At 40.5% G+C, this 24,015-nt stretch overlaps 1 protein-coding gene across 1 annotated transcript in view; it reads right to left on the reverse strand.

Moving 5' to 3' along the window:
- Positions 1–494: 494 nt before the first annotated feature.
- The window catches only part of brwd1 (bromodomain and WD repeat domain containing 1), a 28,602-nt gene continuing 5,081 nt past the window's right edge, over positions 495–24,015 (reverse strand). Inside the window, exons 8-44 of the mRNA XM_074641580.1 lie at positions 23,644–23,865; positions 22,650–22,750; positions 20,073–20,143; positions 19,831–19,931; positions 19,637–19,677; positions 19,421–19,522; positions 17,206–17,359; positions 16,977–17,111; positions 15,576–15,704; positions 15,155–15,303; positions 14,959–15,035; positions 14,504–14,734; positions 14,179–14,362; positions 13,482–13,572; positions 13,157–13,267; positions 12,962–13,032; positions 12,435–12,675; positions 12,140–12,256; positions 11,042–11,149; positions 10,625–10,749; positions 10,123–10,205; positions 9,721–9,832; positions 8,731–8,792; positions 8,449–8,604; positions 7,691–7,811; positions 7,390–7,515; positions 7,192–7,258; positions 6,479–6,529; positions 6,135–6,260; positions 5,865–6,017; positions 5,499–5,659; positions 5,172–5,344; positions 4,238–4,363; positions 3,928–4,098; positions 3,501–3,830; positions 3,170–3,325; positions 495–3,065 (exon numbers count right to left, since the gene is read on the reverse strand). Coding sequence (XP_074497681.1) covers positions 1,639–3,065; positions 3,170–3,325; positions 3,501–3,830; positions 3,928–4,098; positions 4,238–4,363; positions 5,172–5,344; positions 5,499–5,659; positions 5,865–6,017; positions 6,135–6,260; positions 6,479–6,529; positions 7,192–7,258; positions 7,390–7,515; positions 7,691–7,811; positions 8,449–8,604; positions 8,731–8,792; positions 9,721–9,832; positions 10,123–10,205; positions 10,625–10,749; positions 11,042–11,149; positions 12,140–12,256; positions 12,435–12,675; positions 12,962–13,032; positions 13,157–13,267; positions 13,482–13,572; positions 14,179–14,362; positions 14,504–14,734; positions 14,959–15,035; positions 15,155–15,303; positions 15,576–15,704; positions 16,977–17,111; positions 17,206–17,359; positions 19,421–19,522; positions 19,637–19,677; positions 19,831–19,931; positions 20,073–20,143; positions 22,650–22,750; positions 23,644–23,865 — 6,162 coding nt within the window. The 3' untranslated portion in view covers positions 495–1,638. The remainder of the gene's footprint in view (positions 3,066–3,169; positions 3,326–3,500; positions 3,831–3,927; positions 4,099–4,237; positions 4,364–5,171; positions 5,345–5,498; positions 5,660–5,864; positions 6,018–6,134; positions 6,261–6,478; positions 6,530–7,191; positions 7,259–7,389; positions 7,516–7,690; positions 7,812–8,448; positions 8,605–8,730; positions 8,793–9,720; positions 9,833–10,122; positions 10,206–10,624; positions 10,750–11,041; positions 11,150–12,139; positions 12,257–12,434; positions 12,676–12,961; positions 13,033–13,156; positions 13,268–13,481; positions 13,573–14,178; positions 14,363–14,503; positions 14,735–14,958; positions 15,036–15,154; positions 15,304–15,575; positions 15,705–16,976; positions 17,112–17,205; positions 17,360–19,420; positions 19,523–19,636; positions 19,678–19,830; positions 19,932–20,072; positions 20,144–22,649; positions 22,751–23,643; positions 23,866–24,015) is intronic.

Genomic DNA, 24,015 nt, shown 5'->3' on the forward strand with positions numbered 1-24,015 from the left:
TTTATCAAGAAATCAATTATTTTGTCCTGCGGGATCAACTCAAAACATTTTAATGGGTGTTTGACCGTGAAACATTCAGTACCAAAACTACATGCACCCCGATTGTCTCTATATTCAATCCAATTATTATCATCTAGATAAATTTAAGTCTTAAAATATAGACTTGTAAATACAGTAGTAAATGTAATATAAATGATTTGATGAACATATTTGGAAGCTTACTTCCTGTAAGCATATTTCCCAAAATAGTGAACTATTCCTTTGAATTTTGACATAAATTCCTTGGAGGCAGAAATATAATCTCTTTGTCCTGATCTTAGATTATAATGTCAGAGCCAGAATAAAATCCCTTTCACAAATAATGCATATCTATAATTGCATTTCTTACTGTCTGTTGTTTATACCTGCAAAGGATAAACTGAGCAAGACAGATGCAATCTAACTACTGTAGAATCATGATGTCAACGGATAAGATTTAAGTCAAACACAGAATACACCTTGAAATGATGTCTTTATTAATATGAGGAATAACTCATTCATTGCACTCCACAACCACATTGCGTTAAGTTTTCCTGTGAAATCGATTTATTAAAGGTGTAGTACGAAAAACATTAAGCAAAATGTCATAAAGCGACTGTATTTAGAAACCTCCCCATAAACAAAACTAAACCATGTGACTGGCAAAATGTTTGAAGTCAACTCTGAAAAAGAATTTAATACTGAAAGGAGAACACAGGACAACAATAAAAAGGTCTTCCCAATATGAGAAATCACAGTATTTTGCATTAAGTACTTTTGGTTACTCGTACTTGGCAAAAGGGTACCAATTTGTGACATATGGCAAGACAATGTAGTTAAATGTAAAAAAAAAAAAAAGAAAGAAAGAAAGAAAAATAAAAAAGCTCAAATTTAAATAAACGTTTTGCTACTGACTGATTGACAAACCTCTCAGACGATGTCATTCTCAATCACATATTTACATCTATTCACTAGAATACAACACAAAACTAATAAAAAAGAAATGAAATGGTATGGGGGAAAGAACTCATATTCGTTCATTTGGCTCATATCAACTCATAATACAGTCAAGCATTAAGTGTGTGGATTTACAAAGGAGTGCTGTAGTCAAAAGTCTGAACATGGATTTGTTTTGTCCCAGTGAGTGTGCTTGGACATCTGCCGACCTGGAATTGTTTCTTGTCCTTACCTTAGCTCAAAAAACAACTGCATGTCTGAGACTACAGTAAACTTATTTGACCCCTGAGTTTCTAATGCAAAACTAGTGTATGAAATACCTCATTACAGTGTATCTTAGTGCAAGCCATTAAACAGAGGTATATTAGATAGCACCCAAGCTGACAAGATTCCCCAGAATGGTTACTCTGCTGGCCCAATCACAACAAGCAGTATGGGAGGTGGTGATTTGCTCTTTATCCTTGTGAAAACCAGCAGTTCAAATGCTTGAATTTGTATAACATCTATAAACATGTTTTTCATAGAAAATATAAATATCCCTGAATGAAACAGATTCACAGCATTTTCTCTCGAGGACTCCAGTGCTACTACCATAACGTGGCCGTCAAGTGTCTTTACAGGTCTCCAGTTAATGTCCGTCCTTCCTCTACAGTTGTACGTCCTTTACTCGCTGTCGTGATAATTCACTGTCCGCTTCCCCCGGTTACGGGTGTTCACGCGCGTCTTTCGCTGCAGTTTGCTGCCCGACCCCTCGCTGTTCTCCTCCTCTGAGGAGGAGCGTTGGCGACGCTGCCTTAGCTGGCGACTGGCAGTCCTTACACCAACCTCAGCCCGTTTGTGACTTCTCCTCTTTGGACTGCTGCGGGACCCTGAGCTGGCAAACGAGTTTTCAGAGGCTGAAGACGGCTGCTTGCTTTCTGGGTCAGAACTGTGATTGCTGTTGCTGTGGCTCTCCTTTCGTTTGTGTTTTGGCCGCCTCGCTTCCTTCTTCTTGCTCCTTGAACGACCGACATCTTCCTCCTCCGCCTCTTCGCTGGAATCAGCCTGGGAAGAGGTGTCTTCCTCGTTGTGGTTACTTTCCTCTTGTTTGGATTCCCTTCTGGGGCGCTTTGAGGAGCGTGACTTGCTGTTTTTATTGTTCTTGGACTCCTTCTCTCCGTCCTTCTCTGCATCTTCAGAGTCTGAGGTGTAAATGCGTTTTCTGCTGGAAGACATCTGATTCCTGGCTTCATTGGGAGAGGTTCTGTTACCCTCTCTCTTATTATACCTGTCCTCCCTCGACGCTGTGGCTGTTTTGTTACCGTTTCCCTGTTTACGCTGGCTCGCAGTCACAGAGTCTTCCTCAGAGAGGGAGTTGTCACTGATGTATTTCTTTTTTGGTAGGGCTCGGAGACTTAGCCGTCTTTTTGATGTGTTGTCTGAATTATCCGACTCTTCGTCTGATGAGCCAGTGGAGCGTTTCCTCCTCGACTTCCTCTTGGGTTTGTATTCCTGCTCAGAGCTCTCTGAAGCGGAGGTGTCGCCAAGAGGCCGTTTAGATTTGTTTCTTGTTGGCCTCTTTGACTTGGTTTCAACCTCAGATTCCTCACTGGAGTGATTGCTTTCTACTTTGCGTTCTTCATCTTTTTTCAGTCTTTTCTTGCGTAGGCTGGATCTCTTTGGGGAATCACTGAGTTCCTCTGATTCAGCACCATCCAGTTTATTAGTTGAGGCAGATTTTTGTTTGTCTTGGCTTTTTGACGGTGAAACTTTACACTTTTTCTTGGAGTCCTTGTGGATTGCTTCCTCCACATTTCTTCCATTTTGGTGTGGGTGTTTCTGAGATCTGTGGTCTTTGTCCTCTTCATCTGAGCTGACAGGAAGTTTGTGTCGTGTGGTCCTGCGTGGTGTGTCCTCCTCCTCCTCCTCCTCTTCCTCCTCCTCCTCCTCACTTGTAATCCTCTTTTTCCTGGTTGCTGTGCTTCCAGAGGGTTTCTGAGATGAAGAAATTTCATCTTCTCCAGAACTCTCCTCTGCGGCATCCTCTTGTTCAGAGTTGCTGTCAGACTTGTGATGTTTTGCACTGTGTCCGTTCAAGTGGGTCAAAGTATCTGCAGAGGAAAGGAGAAAAAAGTCGAACCGATTAGAGAAACTTTCGTCACAATTCAAAGCAAGAAATCCAAAACTAATAATGACCGATGACGACATTTCTCACCATTTCCCTTAGTCTTAGCAGCTTGTCTTGATGTCCTCTGTTTGTTGGACCTCGTGTCTCCATTCTGCTGATTCTGGGAGGAGGATGAAGCATCACTGTCATTGCCATCCTCCTCGTCCTTGGATTCATCACCTGATTTCTTTGCTTTACGAGAAGCTATAAAGAGAAAGAAGGGTAGAATTCAGCAAAATCTATCCCGTAAGCTGCCTAAAATGTAAAAATACAAACATGTTTTACATGTATTTAAAGGACTGTTTACAAGATCTAAGAGCATGTAATGATTACAATCTAGTATTGTATGATAAAAGTACTAAGAACAGCATCTGCCTACCCCGTCTTGATGGCTTTTCATCAGAATCTGAGCTGCTCTGGATCACTGCGGTGCGTTTGCTGGTCCTGACTGTGTGGGAAAGGCGGCTGCTGCTCCTTCTCGGCTGCTGCTCCTCCTCTTCCTCTTCCTCCTCATATTCCTCATCTAACGCTTCGAGAAGTTTCATCTTATTAACAGCTGCCCTCGCCGTCTTTCTCTTGAGTGACCTGCGAACCGTGACTTCCTCGTTCCTGTCAGAGCCCTGAGATGTGGCTCTGTTAGAGTCCCGGTGGGGACGTCTCTCCCTGCGAGACGACCTGTTGCTGTGACCGTTCATCTCTGCTCGGCCCTCTGAAAACATGCCATGCAGAGGGATGTTTAACATATTAGCTGAAGGGTTTTGTGGTTCGGCGAGAGCGAGGCTAAAGACGGTTGTTGTAATGTTTACCTGTGCGCTTCCTGTCTGCACCAGCACTGTTTCTGGTCAGCCGTGTGCTCCTGCTGTTCTTACTCCTGCTGGGGTAACGACGACGTGAAGACTGGGAGGACATCTCTCCATCCTCTCCGTCTTCACCTTCACTGTCCTCCTCCTCCTCTTCTTCACTATCGCTCTCTGCAACTGGCAACAATAACAATACACAATTTAAGAATGTCACACTAAAATCATTGTGCTTTTTTCTCTGATCCTGATGACAACCCCTGAGTTTAATGAGGCGTGATTGAAAACTAGATTTTAACATGAATACTTGACTCCTGACCTTTTTTCCTTCGCTTGGCACGGTTGTTTCTTGTAACTCTTGCTTTCTGTCTGAGTTTATGGCGCCTTGAGGAACCAGGACGTTTCTCCTCCTCAGACTCACTCAGCTCGCTCTCACTGTCAGACTCTGAAATAAAAATAAATAAATTACATTTTATACATTACATTAATTTGACAGGCACCTTTTGTCCTAAGCGACTTACAGTAAGTGATTTCAAACTCAAAAGCAACCAGAGCCAGAGAATTGTAAACGCGACCCTCCCAAATAAACTGCTGAAAGCGTGTTGGAGAACTATAGAATGGAAAATACTTTATTGCTTATTTTTGTGTGCAAACGGCAGAAATTTGTCTTTGGTTTGCATGAGTCAAATCTGCTATTAAAGAGGGTATATTAAAACAAAACATATGACATCCAAACAGGACACATAAAAACACAATACACAATAGAAGCTACATTAAAAGGAGCACCAGGTACTCAATGGTGAAGACTGAATTAAGGTCAAATAAATCAATATAAAATGTTGTGTGCTGAGGTAGCAAGCTGGCTTTAAAAAAGTAGCTGTCCTTACTGTTTAAGATATTTTATGGCAACAGGGAAAACATTTTTTACTACATTGCAATTGATGAAAAATGTAATGACTGTGCTGTCCTGACTTCAGTGAGTAGTTCATTCCACCGCTGTGGGGCCAGAACAGAGAATGACAACACAATGACACCACAGGCTCTATTTATCACAACACAATTCAGTAACAAGTCAAACAACTTCACTTGCTACAGTATCAAACTTCACAAGTTATTGCACTTTGAGAAACAATTCTCTAAAATGTTCTTACTGAACAACATCTAACTTGGAGAAGCTAACACATTGTTAAAAAAAAAAGCCACGATGAGACTACTGTTAAAGAACCTACTAAGAGGAAAACTTTCTTTTGTACCTGGTGTTGATGAAGCAGCTTTGGAGCCGGAGTCGTCGTCCGAGGAGTTGTGACCTGAGCCCCTTCTTCGACTCCTCCTGGGTCTCTCAGGAACAGACACTTTGGCTGAGGTAGATTTGGTCACTGACGTCGGCTCTACTTTTTCCTGAGTTTTTTGAGCAGGTCTCTTTTGACTTGAGAAAAAGAACAATGCAACTTTTCATCAGACATGGATATGGACAGGAAACCATATATGTTGTTGCCTGCTCTGACTACTTGCACCTTAATTTTTTTCCATCACATTATTGTTAAGCATTTGTGCTCAAATTGTGCATCACTCAAACAGACCTGGTTGTGGCGTTGGACTGATCCTGCTGCTGCATTTTCTTGCGGAACCTCTGACTGCGACGGAGCCTATCGCTGCTCTTGATGGCAGTTTTGTACTCAGATGTGATTGTTCGGATTTGCTCCTCGAAGAAGGCAGAGATCCGCAAGGTCATACTGTAAATCTAGAAGAGAACAGAAAAGGTGAGTCAGATAAGCTCAGACAGAAGTCAAAATATATGTTAAATGACTTAAAACTTCATTCCAAAATCTGTACCCAAAGATGATTTCATTAGAAGAACTACAACCATTACATTTATTGATTATGTCTTGCACTGGAGAACCGTTATCCTGACATTTCTTTCACAAGCTTGAATTACCCCTGCTTACCTTGGAGCGTTTATTGGGTGTGTAGGCTTTAGCGTTAGCAAATATTAGCCGGGTATCTTTGCAAAGCTCTACAGGGTTTTCATAGCGGTCTTCGAACAGGTTCCTTTTCACTGTTTCAAGGTCCATTGGTGTATCAATGATGTTATGGTAGTCCTGATAATAAGCACACAAAACAGGATTTAGACTTCATCAAAAACACTCAAAAACAAACCATAACCTGCTGATGTTATTTTGTTGACCGCCTGCCCTTGGTTTGTTGTGTTAACTTACTGGATAGTTCTGAGGATCCACAGGCTGTCTGAAGGGTTCGGAGTCCTCACACTCAAATATGTAGGTGAGCAGAGACTTGCACTGCTCCTTCCAGGCGTCTCTGTCAGGCACCACCTCTACAGAGCGCTGCGAATATCGAGGAGAGAGGAAATCGTCATGACGTGTAACGCATGCCATCTGCTGCTATTGAATCATTAACACTCAATCTGCTACCAAATTCTACCAAAATAATCATACGTTTCAGACTGATGATCTAATACACAGTTGAAACAACCGATGTTTGGTCATTCTTTATTTGGGTTGTCTTGTTTTTGCAAGTTATCTATTCTAATGCATCTATTTACCTGACGCAGTCTGTGTCCAGAGGATGTTCCTGGTAATTCTGTATCCTCTTCCTGTAGGCAGTAATCAAATTTGGATTTGGTTATTAACCAGATGACAATTACTTCTTCAAAGGAAAAGGTGACCATAGATAAATTACTAAGAATGGAAAACAAACTTCTTAACAATCAATTGTAACTGTTTATGGGCAACTTAGGTTTCCTTTATCTTATCCCCTTTCCTTATTATACACCCTATTTGTACATATTTGTAGGGATGCACAATATGGAGTTTTTTCAGCTGATAAGATAACCAATAATTTCACACTTTTGTTTTTTATAAAGTAGTAAAGTACATAAAAAAAACTTGTACTGCAAATTGCAATCGTGTCGTCTTCCTCTGAAACTGTGAAAAACATCCACACCGGTGACAACATGTTTGGCTCTCTAGTCAGCATGCTGAGCTTGTTCTTCTTCTTCTCCTCTGTGTTTATTGGCGGATTGCAGGCCAACTTTAGAGGTGCATATTGCCACCTATACCTGTATCGGAGTGTGTGGATGCTACACTTGTTTAATCAATGAAAGTAATTTGGCTTTGTATTATTAGCCGATAATTTATCAGGCCCGATATACATCATGCTACATATTTTCTAGTCAAACTAATTTATATTAATTGACAGCAGTGCATGATATATCAAATGTAATGACGAAAGCTGTTGTAATTCAGCCAGACTTACCTCATCATCATCATCCATTTCCTCAACAGCATTGTAAATCTCCATGATATCTGTGCAGCTGGGATTACTGGGAAAGAAGGAAAAATGTGTCAATTTATTTGTTTGATATACTGTGCCAAAAAATTGGGTATCATCACATGATCTAATCTAGATTATCTTTAGCAAAAACACCAGTCAAGAAGAATAAGTAAAACATACGTGACAAACTTCTGGAGGACATTTGAGATGATCTTTGCAGAGTGGGCAATCTTGCTCCTTGGCTCGTTGAAAGTGCGGGCGTTATGTGCAATATACCTGGCGTCCCAAATTAATGCTGAGAGGTGCCTGTGGATCACCAGAGGTGAGTAAATACACAGCGACTTCACAAACAGTAAATAATATTAATTATTTGATTTTCAACACCTGAAAACATTTCAAGGACAGACAGAGTGCAAATACTTCCATGCCTTTGGTTTGACCTGCTTGTATTATCAGATAGGTGGAAGGAGGAAAGACTCACCTGTAGAATCTGTTCATGAGTCGCAGTCTGATGGTGCCCAGGTCAGTGGGATAGGCGATCACAGTGCAGTAGGTGGGATACTGGACTAAGTCCACAGGACCAGAGAAGGGAGCTGTAATCTCTGTAGCAGAAACAGTGGAAGGTGGGTTATTTAAAGGAACCCATAGATACCCTGATGTGAGTGAATTGGGACCAGACATGTGAAAGAGGGAGAGTGTGTGATTGAGAGCAAAAAACAGAGAGCCTGTTTATTAGGGTTGCACAATTAATCAAATATTAATCGCAGTCTGCATATCAAATCAAGTGCTTCCTAAACTAACCGCCAGCCACTAGGGGGAGATCAAGATGTTTTGGCTTTACTTTTGGGGAGCTTTCATGCCGCTGCGCTCGCACACCATAGAGCGGCAGCCCGTGAAAAACTTTTCCTGAAAGAGTAGAAGAGTAACATACTGTATATATTACTTGTTTTAGAGAACGGACTGGCAAAAGGAAATGCACTAAATTCAGTTGAAGAAGAACTGTAATTTGAGTCTTATTTTGATGCAAAGAGTTGTACATTAGCAGGAATGTAGCACAACATGGATCACAATAAGGAAGTGAAAGCAGTGCTCTGTTTAGTTAAATGTGAAAGTGCAATACAAATATTTTGTCCCTAAAATCAATGAATAATAGTGATATATAATTGTGACCTCAATATTATTCAATATAATTTGCATTTTGGCCATAATTGTGCAGCCCTACTGTTTATGCATACACACCGACTGTGATGAGCTGTTCGATGCCGGCGGCGATGCGTTCACACTCGATGTCCCTGCTCCTCTCCCCCCATTCCTCAGGCAGAGGCTTGTACATCAGCGCACTCATCTCATCAGCAGTCACGGGGATACCACATCCTTCCGTCTCTGGCTGCTGGGCTGCACAGCACAGACAAGACGTGTTCAATATACACTGAAACCCCATTAACCCTGCTTTGTGGACAGACACCAGTACAGTGTTTGTGTGGAAGTGACAGCAATAAGTAAGTAAAAAGTCTTAATTACCATCATCTGGAATAGGTTCCACATCCCAAGGACTCAGTTTCTCTGTTTCCCCGTTGTCCCATCTGGTGAAAACACAAAACCAAAGTAAACTATCACACTTGCAACAACACTGAGTGCTGCATTTTTTTTGTTTTAGTTCAGATTAATAGGAAACGGACATTTAAATATGTTTTTTGTTTTGTTTCAATTACACAACTAGTAATACATAATAGAGCTGCAACGATTAATCGATTAGCTGTCAACTATTCACTTATTCGCCAACTACTGTATTTTGAAAATCGATTAATCGACTTGAGTAATTTGTTAAGAAAAATGTCAAGATTTTCTGATTCCAGCTTCTTAAATTTGATTATTTTCTGGTTTCTTTACTCCTCTATAACAATTAAACTGAATATCTTTAAGTTGTGGACAAAACAAGAACTTTGAGGACGTCATCTTGGGCTTTGGGAAACACTGATCAACATTTTTCACCATTGTCTGACATTTTATAGACAAAACAACTAATCTATTAATCGAGAAAATAATCAACAGATTAATTGACAATGAAAATAAATAATCGTCGGTTGCTCTAACACATCTGTTACCGTCATTTCAAAAACACACAGTGTTATAGACACAACATCCATGCCTCTTAGTAACCACGAGGGGGCAGACAGACTAGTCCTAGACTGACCAATTAGACCTACTGTTGACTGTAAAAGTACATCTTAATATACTAAAAAAATAAAGATGCAACATCTAACATCAAATACAGTTTTGGGAAAGAAATCCACTGTATTTATTGTAGAGGCAGACAATCCAAAAGTGTCAGCCATAAATTTCCCTCACTGCTGTCTGGCGAGGCATACAGTGTCCAAGCTTTGCTTGAACATAGTGACAGTATTTTCAAAAGCAGTATGTCCTAGAAACTAGCTGATATTTGGTATTGATGCTGGCACCACAACCACCATATCTCCAGCGACCCTCTCATGACAACATGCGTGTACCCACCTGACTTTGAAGCACTGGAAGAGGCTGTCGGGGTATTCAGGCTGGTAGGGCTCCTGACAGACGATGGTCCCAAACCACCAGGCTTCGTCTATCACTGAGCGGAACCGGTCGTCTGCACAGGAGAAGATGTTAACCAGTTTAGGAGGAGGAAAAATCCACAGCATCTATTTAGTGTAAGAGGCTGCAGTGATGAATCACTTGAAACAGGATTTATGTGTATATGTATCAGCGCAGAAATTAAGCAGAATCCTCACAGTGGAATAGTGCTTCCCAAAGATAGTTTGAAATGCTGACAAAGTTATTAAATTCACTCCTAGGGAAACAATTTATTTTGATAGTGATAAATGCCTACTTGACCTCAAAGCTAAGATTTAACATCTCTAACAAGGTGCACAAACTTACTTGGTTGCCAGTTTCTGCGTAGCGCCTCGTCATAACTTTGCCTCAACACGAGGAAATCGATCACATCTGGCATGTCGTGATACCTGTAGGAGAAATCAGCGTCACTTTAATGGGGAAGTAAACCAGAGGTTCTCAATTTATTTTGAGAATCACTAAAATTAACAAATATTCAAGACTTTGTCTTTGTGAAACCGATGCTGAATTATACTGATTTCATAAAATTATACTGATTTCATAAAATAAACAGTACAGTACCAGAAATTCAGCCAGTATGTCAAAGCCAAAAACTGATTTTTATCCTCAAAATGTTGTAAGCAGAGACCTTATTATCCTAATCATAACACAGACACAACACCGAAATATAGACATTCACTATACTACATTTTGGAATCATAACCTTCATATATACATGCAGTTTAAAATGCTAATTGGAATAACAAAATGCAACAATATGTAATGTGTTTCTTAATAGGGAAACGGTGAATGAAACTGAGCTGCTTACTTGACAGAAAATGACTTGTCTGATATTTTGCCAGTGCCGTTGTCAATAAGAGTCAGCTTCAGACAGCAAAGTGTTGGAGGGCAGACTTCATATTTGATCCCAGTGATCTTCACAAACTCTTGGTCCTAGAAAATATACAGCAGCATTTGCATTTAATCTGAATTTGATTAACACATTTGAAAAACAAATTCAAAATAATGGGTTCAGTTTGGGGTGGGAAAATAGTGCCTACATTGTAATTGCACAAAAACAAACAGGAATTTTGTATCCAAGATTTCTTCTGATGTTGTAAATCCCCTTGATTCTCAGTGTTTTTCATGATGTCGGTGAAGATTTTGTAAATTTTGTTCTTCCGAATTCTGTCTTTTTCCAAACTCTTCTACCAAGAACATTTTATTATCTTTGTATTTGTCTTACCCGTAGCTCCATTTTCTTCCAGGGCTGTTTGTCTAAGTTGATGGGGTACAGTTCAGTCCGGTTCACTGCCTCAACGTAGGCCTCGTGTCCCTGCCGAAAGTAGATCACCTGACAGACACCAAGAGATTCAGAGCTTAGACAGTGACTTTTCTACATGATGAGAAACAGGATGGCGATCGTGACGCCCTGTTAAACCACCAAAAGAAAGTCAGGAAACAAGCCAACAAGTAATGTCAAAGCGAAAAACACAGAAGATATTTTAACAGCGACATGCCCATCTGGAATGAAGCTAATGGTTGGCAAATGCTGCTTTGTTTCATGAACGTATCATAATAACGGCTAGTATATCAGCAGTCCTCGGTCTTCTGGTTTCCCTTTTTTAATGACAAATACAGACTACTCCCACCTGCTGGTGTAGAGAGTTATTTCATCTTGCGCAGGGTCTGAACGTGCGTGGTAGTTGACCATTGGCTGTAGTCTTTGCGGTGTGTTCGTGTGCAACTTTTTGGCCAAGACAAAGGCAACATGAGGGCACACAACTGGTGGCCTTCGTCGCCGCTAGTTCTTTGATGTCAGGTTGGTGTGTCTGGGCCATAAAAGCAAAGATCCTATCAGATGGGAGACCCTGGGACAAAATCTTATCAAATGGGCATCCCTGGTCTAATTTGTGTCAGTTTAGGGGTCCTTGATGTGAAAAAGTTTGGGAACCACTTTTTTAGATATCACTAAGCTACACTTTTTGTACTCCAATACAACAAACTCGCATTTCCACCATGGATGTATTCCACTATTCCACCATTGTCTTCCAGCAACACCTCACCTCACCAGACTCCAGAACGAGACTTCTCCTTGAGTGAGACTCTTTCCATAATATCAGACACTTATAATAACAATCAGAGCCTGTCATGGCAAAAACAAGCACATTTAGTAGCTTGCCCCAATAGCACCATATTGCAGCCGTTGAGCAGCTGCCATCTATAATACTGGACCAATTTCAGAAACTGTTGTCCCCATTAGTCAGTTACATATAAAAACGTGGGAAAATAGGGTCCAGGTTGAAAAATACTGAAGTTACCCTTTAATGTCTAATGTACATACCTCATCGCCCATTTGGGGAACATAAGGAGCTATCCTGGGAATGACATCAGTGATCCATGGTGAGGGTCTGAACTCATTGGACACTTCTCTGTTGATGGATGGTCTGACCTTTGGACGCTGATTGGAGCACCAAGATGCAAAACATTAAGCGAGTAAATATGAACCTGTTTTATCATATTTGAAACAAAATTCATCTTTATATTTCCTCCCTGACAGAAGCAGAATCTGGGCAATGCCAGTTAGGATTCAGCCAGCGACACATCAGGATTAGGTAAGACACTGTTTAACAACTCACCCTGGGTGCCTTGTTCTTTGCTTTCCTGGACTTCTCTTTGCTTTTCTTGCCAGCTTTTTCCTCCTCTTCACTCTGCTGCTGCTTGTCCTCCTCTTCCTCATTCTCATTCTCATTCTCTTCCTCCTCCTCTTCAGAGCTGCTGATTCTGCGCTGCACTCGTTTCCGTGACGACAAGGGGGTGGAGGGCTGCAGGTTGATACCAGCGTCTGCCGTCCAGTCCGAGTACTCGCTGGACGTGTGGCTGTCCAATCAAAAGCAGTTATGATTACAATTTTAAGTTACATATGAACATTACAAATAACTTAGTTCAAATATTTGTTTTAACCTGCTTGGGGTACCAGATGGGTGGGGATTGCAACACAAAGGAGTAACACAAAGATTTAACATGAATGTCAATACTTTTCTGTCTATATCATACATTTTCTGATTCAGGAAAACCCTTTTATCTGGTACTCTAAACAAGTTCAAACAAAATCTAAGGATGACTCCTCAATAGTACAGTGACCTTTGTCTATAAAACTTTATACCTTGAGCTGTCACTATTCCACTCTTCCTCATCATTGGAGGAATCCATTTCACTGCCATCCAATTCATTGTCCTGAACAGATTAAAATAAAAACAGGATATGGCTTAAAATCCCCAAAAATAGACCACAGGTGCTTGTAAATGACACTTTTACCAAAGTCATAGGAGAGCGGAGAATGTGATGCCTCGGTGTGTACCTCTGAGCTTGCAGTCTCCTCTCCCTCCTCACATGACAAATCCATGAATTCCAGCGTGTCACTGCGGCCGTGTGTTCGCTTCGCAGTGGGAGGATCATCATCTGAATCATCCTGAGGGGACAGATGGGGCTGACTCAACACCAGTGCAAAGATTTGTACAGAAATAGTTGTGAACGGAGAAAAAAACAAAACAGAACAATGCTGGCAATTATTTCAACCTTTGATTATACATAAATAAATAAACAATCCTACAAAGGGCATAGTGAAGATACTCAAATTGCCATTTAAGACTTCCTACGTTGAAGCAAAGGAAAAAGAAACCTACTCGACAGCTGCTGTAGATAATGCGTCTCTTCTTTGCATTGTACAGAACCACCTCCTCATCCCCTCTGGCTGCTCGAATGTCCTCCTGCTCCCTGAAAAACAAGTTCCATGATGTTTGTTAGCAGTTATCTTATTTGAATTCTATGCATTTCCTTTTTTTTATGATAATGATTATTATAACGAATTTCAATTTATTTTCTACTCACTTACTTGCTATTATTTTTATTATAAATATTATTATTATTTTGTCGGTCTGGTTGGTTGGTTCTCCTTGCTTTTATTTTACTTTTTATTTTATTATTTATCTATTTGTCCTTTTCTTCTTTTTTTTCCTCATTCCCCTCACAAAAAAATATTGCTTTTGGATATATGATTAACTTATGGCATGTTGATTTTGTATGATGAAACAATTCAGTTCTCGGAGAATAATATTCATGTATGATTTAATTAAGTCAATAAATAAAAAGTTAAAAAAAAGTATGCAAACCATTTGATGTGCTCGTTTAGATATAAGCTTTTTTTTTTTACATGAATTCGTAAAATGTTGAAGGTATTATTTACATATTGATGTGATCTAAAATGTTCACTTAGAAACATGATCTAATATAAAACACCACAAAGAATACAGACATTTCCAGTCACACGCATCCCATGTCTTCAGCTGTGGATGGTAAAGCTAACATTGCTATCTCAGGTACCTGTAGCCGCTGGGTGTCACCTCGGGCACCACCACCCTGCGTCTCCAGGCCTGCAGGTCTCTCTCTGTGGCCATCTGGCTGCGAGGAGCATTCTGGTGCATCTGCCGGACGCCCTCCACCTGTCCGCTGCGGCGCAGACCCACATTAGGGGGGGACTGCACGTCTGCTCGATCATTCACAGACACTGTAATGAAAGAAAAATAACAATTACCTTTCAGTAAATGAATGTGCTGCTTTCGAAAATCACACAGCTAGCCTCCAGCAGCTCACTGGATCAATGTGCCAGATAAAAAAAAACACTAAAACACTGGTGGTGTATTGATACCTCTGCGGGGTGTGCTTGGTGCTGGTGCCAAGGCTGGGCCCTGTGCCTCAGCTATCCCTTCTGGACCTGCTCCAGCCCCCGGCCCTGCCTCTGTCGCAGGCTGGCCCTGCCGGTCTTGCTGCTGCTGGAGATTACGGATGGCCTCGTCCAAAAGGCTGCTGCGTCTTATCGCAACCTCATCATGCTCTGAAGTCTGCTGGCTGATCACCTGCTCCACAACCTCGCCATCACCTGAAGATGTCATCAAACAGGGAGACCAAGAGGATGAGTGGGATGGTAGCAGATGTTCACACTGGTCAAACACTTAAGGTATCGTTCAGATGTTCTTAAATCTAGTTGGCTGACAAAGCAGTGAAAATGGATATGTGATTTATAAATCAAAAAGTACATTTTCCTGTGTAAACTAGCTAATTATTGTCAAATTAAGGCCTGCGTGTGGTTGGTTCCATTCTTACTGGTAGCTACGTATCCCAGCTGAGGAACCAGGTGTTCAGCAGCGATGTTCTCTCGGCCAGGGACAAGACGCTGGTACCTGAAAATCAAGTAAAGACATTTAAAAAAAGTTTAAAGCCTTAAGTCAAACATTTTAACTGGACTACCCTGACTGAAGACTGTATGGCTGCTGTATAACTGCAAGAAGGTCATGTCTACCTTGGTGGATGGGGGTTTCCATCCACATCCACCAAGAAGGGTGGGGGCATGAGATGGGGCGCCTGCTGTGTCTGTTCATCCAGCACAAAGCCGTTGGTGTCCCGGATCAGCGGTCGGTAGTCTGTGTGGAAGAACACCTGGTCTGGAAGCTGTGTGGAGACCAGGAGAAAGAGGAAGTTTAAGATATGGCTTCCTGCGTTTTTTGTTATATTCAGGTGATGTTGGATTAGTCAGACACACACGCCCAATATTACATTTTCATACTATACAGTAAACTTTGAAAGTGTTCAAATTCAAGAGCTATAATGATTTCTTAATCTGGAAAATGCTATTTATTTATTACCTTAAAAATAGCATTACTGTGGATTAAGTCTGCAATGATGAATTTTTGTGTAAAGATTTAAAAGAGATTTATCCTTGCCTTCTCATACGGCTTGGAACTGCCAAAGCCAAAGATGAGCAGATGGCCATGGGAGTCTGTGCAGGCGAAACGATGGCCATCAGGGGTGAATTTGCAGTCAAAAACGGCTCCATGACCCTGGCCCTCAATCTGGATGAGAAGCACAAAATCACCACAGGTACAGAAACTCATTAACTTGGGAGACAAACTTTCTTGCATGATTTTTTTTCTTTTCAGATCCTGGAGGACCTCAACTTTAAAAAAAATAATAATGAAGTAGCAGGAGATATGAAAGACAGTTACAGGATGGAAAACACTTCAAGGTACACTGTGTGACACTGAGGTAAACTGATGACTAAAGCTGGGTTACCACCAAAAGTTCCCGGGACTTTTAGTCCCAGGAACTACTTTTCAAGGAACTAAAAGCTTCCTTCAGCCCACTGTTGTCTGCGTTTCCACCACGGTCTAAAGACCTGCGAAGATTAGGCAAACTAGTCCGCTGACGTATGATAAAGCAACATGACATGAGACGAGGGTAGTAAACGGTAGTAGACAGTAGTAAACGCACCCTGCAGTTCAGTGGTCTGCATGTTTTATCTAAAAAACACGCTGAAAAATGCGATGATATTTACTGCTGCACATATTAACTGATGCACACTGGATGTAATGAATGAAATGCAGAGAAGGACACTGAAACTAAGAGCATCTGTTTCCACAGTAAATCACCTGTTGAGTGTTTGAGGGTTATTAATTTGTGCTTTGGAACGTAACCGCTGTGAAACAACAAAACAGAAAATTACCATCCTTTCTCTCATTCACAGCACCACTGCACTACGTCTCCCCATCTTCTACCGCTCACCCTCTCAGCTCGCTCGCACGATCTCTCTTTTTCACTCTATCTTTCTTTTTTAATGAGTCGGGAAGCAGACAGCAGAGCCTAACATTACTTTTAATGTTATCAAACAAAGAAATGTTCTCCCCTCGTCCTAAAATGGCCCCAAATCGATAATAAAGTACTTCCTTGTTTATGAATGAGGCAGTACACGAGTTGAAGCCGTTGAAGCTCTGTGTGTGTGTGTGTTTCACCAATCAGCGACTGTCATCCCTGCAAACTCCACCCTGAAAGTTACAGTAATTTTAGAAATTACTAACCCCTGAACAGGGCCTTTTTGGGGGGTAAAATGTCCCCAGAACTTAATTTAGACCCCGGTCCCTGCGGTCGAAACGCAATGAGTTCCTCAAAAGGTTCTTAGTTCTGGGGGAAAGTTCCTGCGGTGGAAACGGGGCTAAATACTACTGTGTTGCTTATTGCTGTCTTATCATGTTGTGTATCATGGTGCGTCTCTAAATGAGTATTGTTTGTTGTGTAACTGTGGTGTTTGCCATCATGTAAACGCCATGTTCTGATAGTGCTAAGTGTACCATGTTGAAGTAGTGCTGTGTGTTAGTCCCTCGCAGCAGATCCCATATGAAGACATTCCCGTCATGGCCGGCAGACAGGATGATCCTGGGGTCAAAAGGGTGCGGCTCCAGGACGAACACCTCAGCCTCATGGCCCTGAAAACAACGTTCAAGTTAGTTGTAAACTTGGTTTATTTGTGGAGGTTAAATTAAGTGGTTGTGAGAGAAACACAGCATTGTGCACAATTACTTTAAGGATATGTAGCAGCTGTCCTGTGTAGGAGTTCCACACTTTGAGGAGATGGTTGTTAACAGCCGTGATGACTGTATTATCATGGCGATCCCACGCTACCATGGTGACTTTGGGTTTGAAGTAGCTTTCCTCTTCACTCATTGGTTCAACACTGAGAGAGAAAAACACATCAAATTAGAAAATACACACACTACATGTTGAACCTCTCGAAAACATACTATCAAATAGTGATACAGTTTAATTACTGGACACAAATGATCTGGATCAACGAGATTTAGCCTCTTTCTCTCTCACCCTCTCTGTGTTTGTTTCATTCTCCTATCTGTGTGAATGATGTGCTTCAGTTTTGCTTATTGTGTGTTTGTGTAGCCTGTCCTCTTTCCGGGTTACTTGGTGGAGAGGAGGTCATGTGTGGCTCAGGCTCTAGCTATTTGGCGACACCTGGAAGCTGCTTGACATCCTCCTGGATCCATCGCTTTCATATACAGTATGCTCACATTCTATGTCTACATTTTTCGTCATATGGATTGTTTTCGTGTTGGTCTATTCTGTACACACAACATCTATTGCACGTCTTTCTGTTCTGGAAGAGGGATCCCTCCTCAGTTGCCCTTCCTGAGGTTTATTCCATTTTTACCCCCGTTAAAAGGGTATGTTTGGAGAGTTTTTCCTTCATTCGAAGCGAGGGTCATAAAGGACAGAGGGTGTCATATGCTGTACAGATTATAAAGCCCCCTGAGGCAAATTTGTGATATTGAGCTATATAAATAAAATTGATTTCACTTGAACAGACTGGGTGCATTTAGTGTGATCTAAGTGTGACTTCCTCAACTATATAAACAAATAACTAAACCTCTGTGACGCTAACTTTACACATAGTACCAAATTGAATACATTTACTGAGAATGGTGAGAAAACTTTATTGTACTTTGGTCATTAAATGTGTGAAAATGCTTTTGGCAGACGAGCTAATTGTAGAAACTGCCAGTGAGGCTCCTTTATAGTTCCTCTCAGGGCAAACAGACAAGCTCTCGGTGGTAAATACTATTTTGTCTACTTGCTACTTGCTTTTCAACAATGAAGGTAGCTGAAAGTATGGGTAGACTGATATCTATCTTTCAGTGCCGTACTGTATTGGCACATATACATTCTGTAGGTACGGACTCTGTATGACTGACAGTGGAATAAAGCCTGAATGTTTGGAGTAATGCCAAGTTTAAACCTGAACAAACTGTTCAGAAAAATGCTTTGCTAGAAAGCTACAATGTAGAGGACCCAAAATCAGATGATATTGTCCACAAAGCATGACTGTCTGGTGGTGAACAGGGAGTTCCTTTTGTTACTCCCCAGTAATGTCACCCTCCTCAGAATAAAAGTACTGTAGCTAGTCTCATGTTTTAGCAGAAAGATCACACCGCTCATTATTAACCTACAATTCAGCAACAAGGTCTACGGAGGTCGACACATCTTGTCAGAATAAACAAATATAAAGCCAGGGTACTTAATTCTAATCATAGATTTAAAAGTCAATTTCAATGGGTGATGAATGTATTTGTAAAAGTCACAGCAAAATTGGTAGAGAAATGTAGCATTTTACAAAAGGTTTTCAGCAATCATAATTCCTCATCCAGAAATAATGATGTTGCAGGTAAAAATCCAACATTTTTCAGTCCTTAGCTGAAAGATGTCTTCACAATCTGTTACCAACTGCTTTACAAACAGGTGAGAAGACCGTGCTACAACGTATACAATCTGGAATCAGTTACTGAACAAACTGGAATTACCGCCTCGTGATTGTATGTCTCCGCCAACCAGTCCTAACCTAAAGTTACATCCGTGTCTGTCCAAAATGTCATCACTAAACATTTATGTGAAATTGATTGATTGATCATAATTAGCATATGAATTCTTGAGTTGTGGCCAAAAATGTGATTTGTGAGGTCACAGGGACCTTTGACCACCAAATTCTAATCAGTTCATCCTTGAGTCCAAGTGGATGTTTGTGCCAGATGTAATACAATTCAAATATCACTTTCACAAGAATGGGACGGACGTGAGGTCACAGTGACCTTTGACCAACAAAATCTAATCAGTTAATCTCTGAGTCCAGGTCGACGTTTGTCTCACTAATTCCTCTTGAGAGAGACACAAATACTGACAACACATCAGAGGAATCTACTCAAAGAATCCACAGCAGCAAAGTGCTCCTTACCCTGGAATAGTGGCAGACATGTTGAGCAGGATGCACCTCCACTGCTGCCGCAGGTGGAGCTTCCAGATCCGTGCTGTTCCATCTCGACTTCCACTCACAAACCTGAGAAAGGACAGCAACAAACACCTTGCACCATCACTGTATACTCCATTATATTTAATTCAGTATTAGCTACTATGAAAGCAATAGCAAGTAAGTACAATGATTCTACTATACCTTTCACCTGAGTGGCAAAATTGGATGCTATCAACTTTGTCCTGAACAGAGAGCAGAAATATGAAGAGTAATCATTAGTATGTAATTGTTGAATGTTTAATATGTTGAACAAGATAATGCAGCTTTATGTCAATATGTTCTCTGTATATGCAACATGCTTCACATCAGAGTTTGGCTTTTGAGGGGGTTCTCACCGTGTGCTCATGGAGCTCCGATACCTTTTCTGGACTCCCGCCTCCCAAGTAATATATCCTGATGACATCATCAGTACTTCCTGTTGCTAAGAACATCCCACCTGTCAAAAAAACAATCAGAAGCTTTATGTCTGTAATAATGATATGCTAGCTAGATGCTTAAACACAAAGTAGCATACATACAGGTTTGTTCAATACAAACAGTTTTAACACCGAACAAAACACCTAAAATAACGAATTACCTGGACTGAATGAGGAACACACGGTCTGAACTCCTGGCCTCGGCCGCTCCGTAAATTTGTGTGGCCGATCACTTGAAAGATAGAAGAGAAAATGTTACAGATTTTATATAGAACAGAACAAATGACTATATTTTACTGACAAACTAAAATACATAGTGAAATATATAGTTAGAAACCCACAATATTTGGTTCCGGGGGGCCTATGAAAGGATTTAAAGAATTGTCTTGACCGTTTGACCACATCATTTGCCTACACATTAGGGCTGTCCTCGACCAAAGAAATTCTTATTCTTATAATACTAATGATTTTGTCGACTTATCGATTAGTTAACTTAATAGAAAGATCTGTAGTTTCTCCCCAAAGAATCACACAATAGCACCCCTTTAAATCTTGTGTTTACAGAGATGTGAACATAAGTTTCTTGGAAATAAGTCATTTAGCATGAAAAAGCATAAAAAACTACTAATCAACTGAAGAAATCTTAGTCAACTAAAACCAAAACGACTGATCAGCCGACTAATAGGGGGCAATCCTACTATACATGCCCATTGACAACCATCAGTTTAATTCATATAGAGTAGCACCAATCCTGACCTTTATACAGTATCTAGTGTGTACTCGTTGGCCCATCCTTCAACAAAAAAGTCAATTAAAGTTTCATCTAATCTAACCGGCATTTCAACTTCAGGATGACAGATGTGACAGTCAGGTAAGATGCCGGTTTAACATTCCTTTGTCAGATGAGACTCATCAACATACTTGTTTTATACTTTTTCCTGGTTGGTTTCTATACATCTAGATGCTTGCAAGTCAAAGTAAAGCAGGCTCTTTGGATGCAGCTATATAGAGTGGTGCAGGAATGAGTCCTAAAACCCGAAAATGAGTTAACATTTTAGCACTTCCGGTTCCCTCATCTGAAAGTCAATGCTTTTTTTAAATGGGTTTTTGGTTAGATATGTGAAATAAGGTCTGTGGTTAACACAAGCTGAGGAGATTTTAAAGTTTTGTTCTACAATATAAGATACATCAGTAAATACCCCACTCGTGAATTTTGAAGCTTTTATAAGTCTTAAAGGCGGTTGCTAACAAGTAGCTAAATTAGACTTCTAAATGTCATCACACCAACACGTCCGCCTTCACAGCCTTCTTGTGTATACTTGCGTTCATGCGACTGTGGTGTAGATTGTTTATAGCCTAACTTTAGCTTTTCTGCCGATTGCATTCACACTTCAAAAATCATAAAACTGGTGTTCATTTGTGAAGATTTTCAGTATCATAGAAGTATCATAAATGTTTGTTTGTCACAGAGTTTATTTTCTGCAAAATAATCCAAAACCCAACGGAAAAATCCCATTGGCTTTCTGTCGAGGGAACCAGGGCAATGCTAACTTCAGAGTTGGCCTAAAAAAGACCTTCATCCCTGTAGCACTTTATAAAGGGGCTATATAACGATATAGAAGCCAGTGATGGGACAGAAAAAGTCTGTCAACCCAGTTTGACTCGCTTCCCAGGGTTTGCTGTAGGCCTGTTGCTGATTTCCATGAAAAGAACTGCCACATCCAGCTACCATTTACATAACAGCCTACAGTTCACCATGTTAAACACTTTGCTAAATAGCTTGTTGTTACTTACAACAAGCTATTTAGCAAACCTGTTTGATGTTGACAAACAGAGATGTCAACATTTCCTTTAATCCATTACACACCGATACAAATACAATCTTTGCTCCTTTAAAAGAGCTTTTAAAAATGACATTTCCTCCTAACTGACCACATGAAACACGTGAGAAACATACACATAAACACATATAAATAGTATTATTTCTAGGGGTGTCACGATTCGATGCGATTTTCGATTTAAACATGGCACCATTAGACTATGGAGTCTTGATTCGTAAAGATCAGCAGATCATTGGTTTTATGCCCTGACAACTGTCATTTACACTTTCAAATTCTTCTTTAAAATATATATAGGCTGAAATTCAACCGTGGCGTTGTTCTGTAGGAAGATGCAGTGACTTAATGTTAAACCAAGGTTTGACAAGGAGAGCTTGGTACTTGGTCCTAAGAGAGCTATGATGAGAAAGGAAAAATAACTAACTAACTAACTAAAGTCCGCTAGCCGCTAGGCTTATTCATGCAGTGTAAAATGCCACAGGCATGCAGGAAGTACCCCGAGTACCGTAGCAACAGGAAAGGCCCACACTTCCCATCATGCATGTCTAGTCCCGAGTGCTGGACTGAGTACTTCCAGTTTGCAAATGTTACTTTTGTTAGTGTTTGTAATGTAATGTGTCTGTTCAGAACATGGTGTGATTTTTGAGTGAGTAGGCTGTTACATTTCTTGAATACAGCTGTATTTTTGCCAAAGGCAGGCGTTGGCAGAGAAAAAAAAAAAATCATCGATCCTGCTTTTGATTTCGATGATCGAGATCGGAAGCCAATTTTGATCGATTTCCGATTTAGAATCGAAGTCGTGACACTGATAATTATTTCTGGTATTTATTTGTTTGAGTACTAGAACTGAATATCTGTGAATGTCACCATTTAAAGCACATTTAAAACAGCAGCACTCACCTAAAGTTGATGTTGTTGACGTCCCACTGCCAGAAGCAGACAGTAGCATCAGTTCCAGTGGACAGCATGTAACGTTTTGAGCCCTTGGCAAATGGCGAGAACTGAAAACACAAAACATTCACAGATCAGCCATCTGAATTACTCAAATATATTACAATCAAGACACAGACAACCAGACCAGAGCAGAGACACCAGAGGTAACAGTAAGTATGTTTCCATCCACCCAGCATCATGTACATATTGCAAAAATGTTTTTACACATAAGTTGTCATAGCGATAAAGAGAGGATGCAATAAAAGGCCGATGGAAAATATTTTTAGTATAAAACAATACTTTGCCAGACCTGCTACCATCTCCTCTTCTTGTTTTACTTCAGGCAGTGTCAATGCAGCAACAACATATACTACCACCAAAACTTTAATCTAATTACAAAAGAATGGTGCGGTATATAAAATTAATTAATTAAAAACTACAAATTCTGTGTGAAAGTGGAAACAGGGAGAGATGCACAATTTACCAAAATTATGGACACTCTTAATTATACAATATTTTGGCCCTTTTAAAAAAATATTTACAGAGCAGTAGTTGATGGAAACGGACACCACTTTGCGTTAACATCGCAGTAAAACTTTGCAGACTTCAATGTGAGCATACGATACCTTGTGAGATCTACATCCCAGAAATATTTAAGTATTGCATAATGAGGTTCAGTACAATAAAAATATATATCACAGTAGAATTATGAGAGCTGGTATGGCTGCAAATACTCCAAATATAAAAAGGTATTCATGAATCTTACTCCTTTGCTTTGATAGCAGTAATACATCTACAATTGCTTGATTTTTGCTGAGGTCATCAGACAATTTAGCATGCCCACAGTAAGGGGGTGATTCTAATCTCATTCAATTAATGACAAATTACATTTGTATAGAAAAAGGAACCTCTTCTAATTAAAAACACAGGGCAGCCCCATTCTTAAAATGCCAGTTCTTACCTGTAGGGAGGTAATGGATCCACTGTGACCCTGAAGCACAGCCACAGGGGCACAGGTACGAAGGCACCACACACGGATGGTCTTGTCACAGCTTCCCGCGGCAATAAGTGTGTTCTCGTAATTAACCGCCAAGTCTGTGATCTCTGCAGAGTGTCCTCGCAACGTAGAATGAAGCCTTCCATCAAACGAAGACCAAATCTTCACCAAACAGTCATCTGAGCCCTGACGAAGAAAAATACAAACATCTACTTTAATATTCTACTTCAGCATAGACATTTTCAAACTTGACAACATAAGCATACTAAATAGGCGCCTTTGTATTTCCTGTTGCAAGGTTTGTTAATGCAGTAGCTGACAGGAAGTAAACCTGGC

Source organism: Sebastes fasciatus, chromosome 7 (genome assembly GCF_043250625.1).
Source record: "Sebastes fasciatus isolate fSebFas1 chromosome 7, fSebFas1.pri, whole genome shotgun sequence".
NCBI lineage: Eukaryota > Metazoa > Chordata > Actinopteri > Perciformes > Sebastidae > Sebastes > Sebastes fasciatus.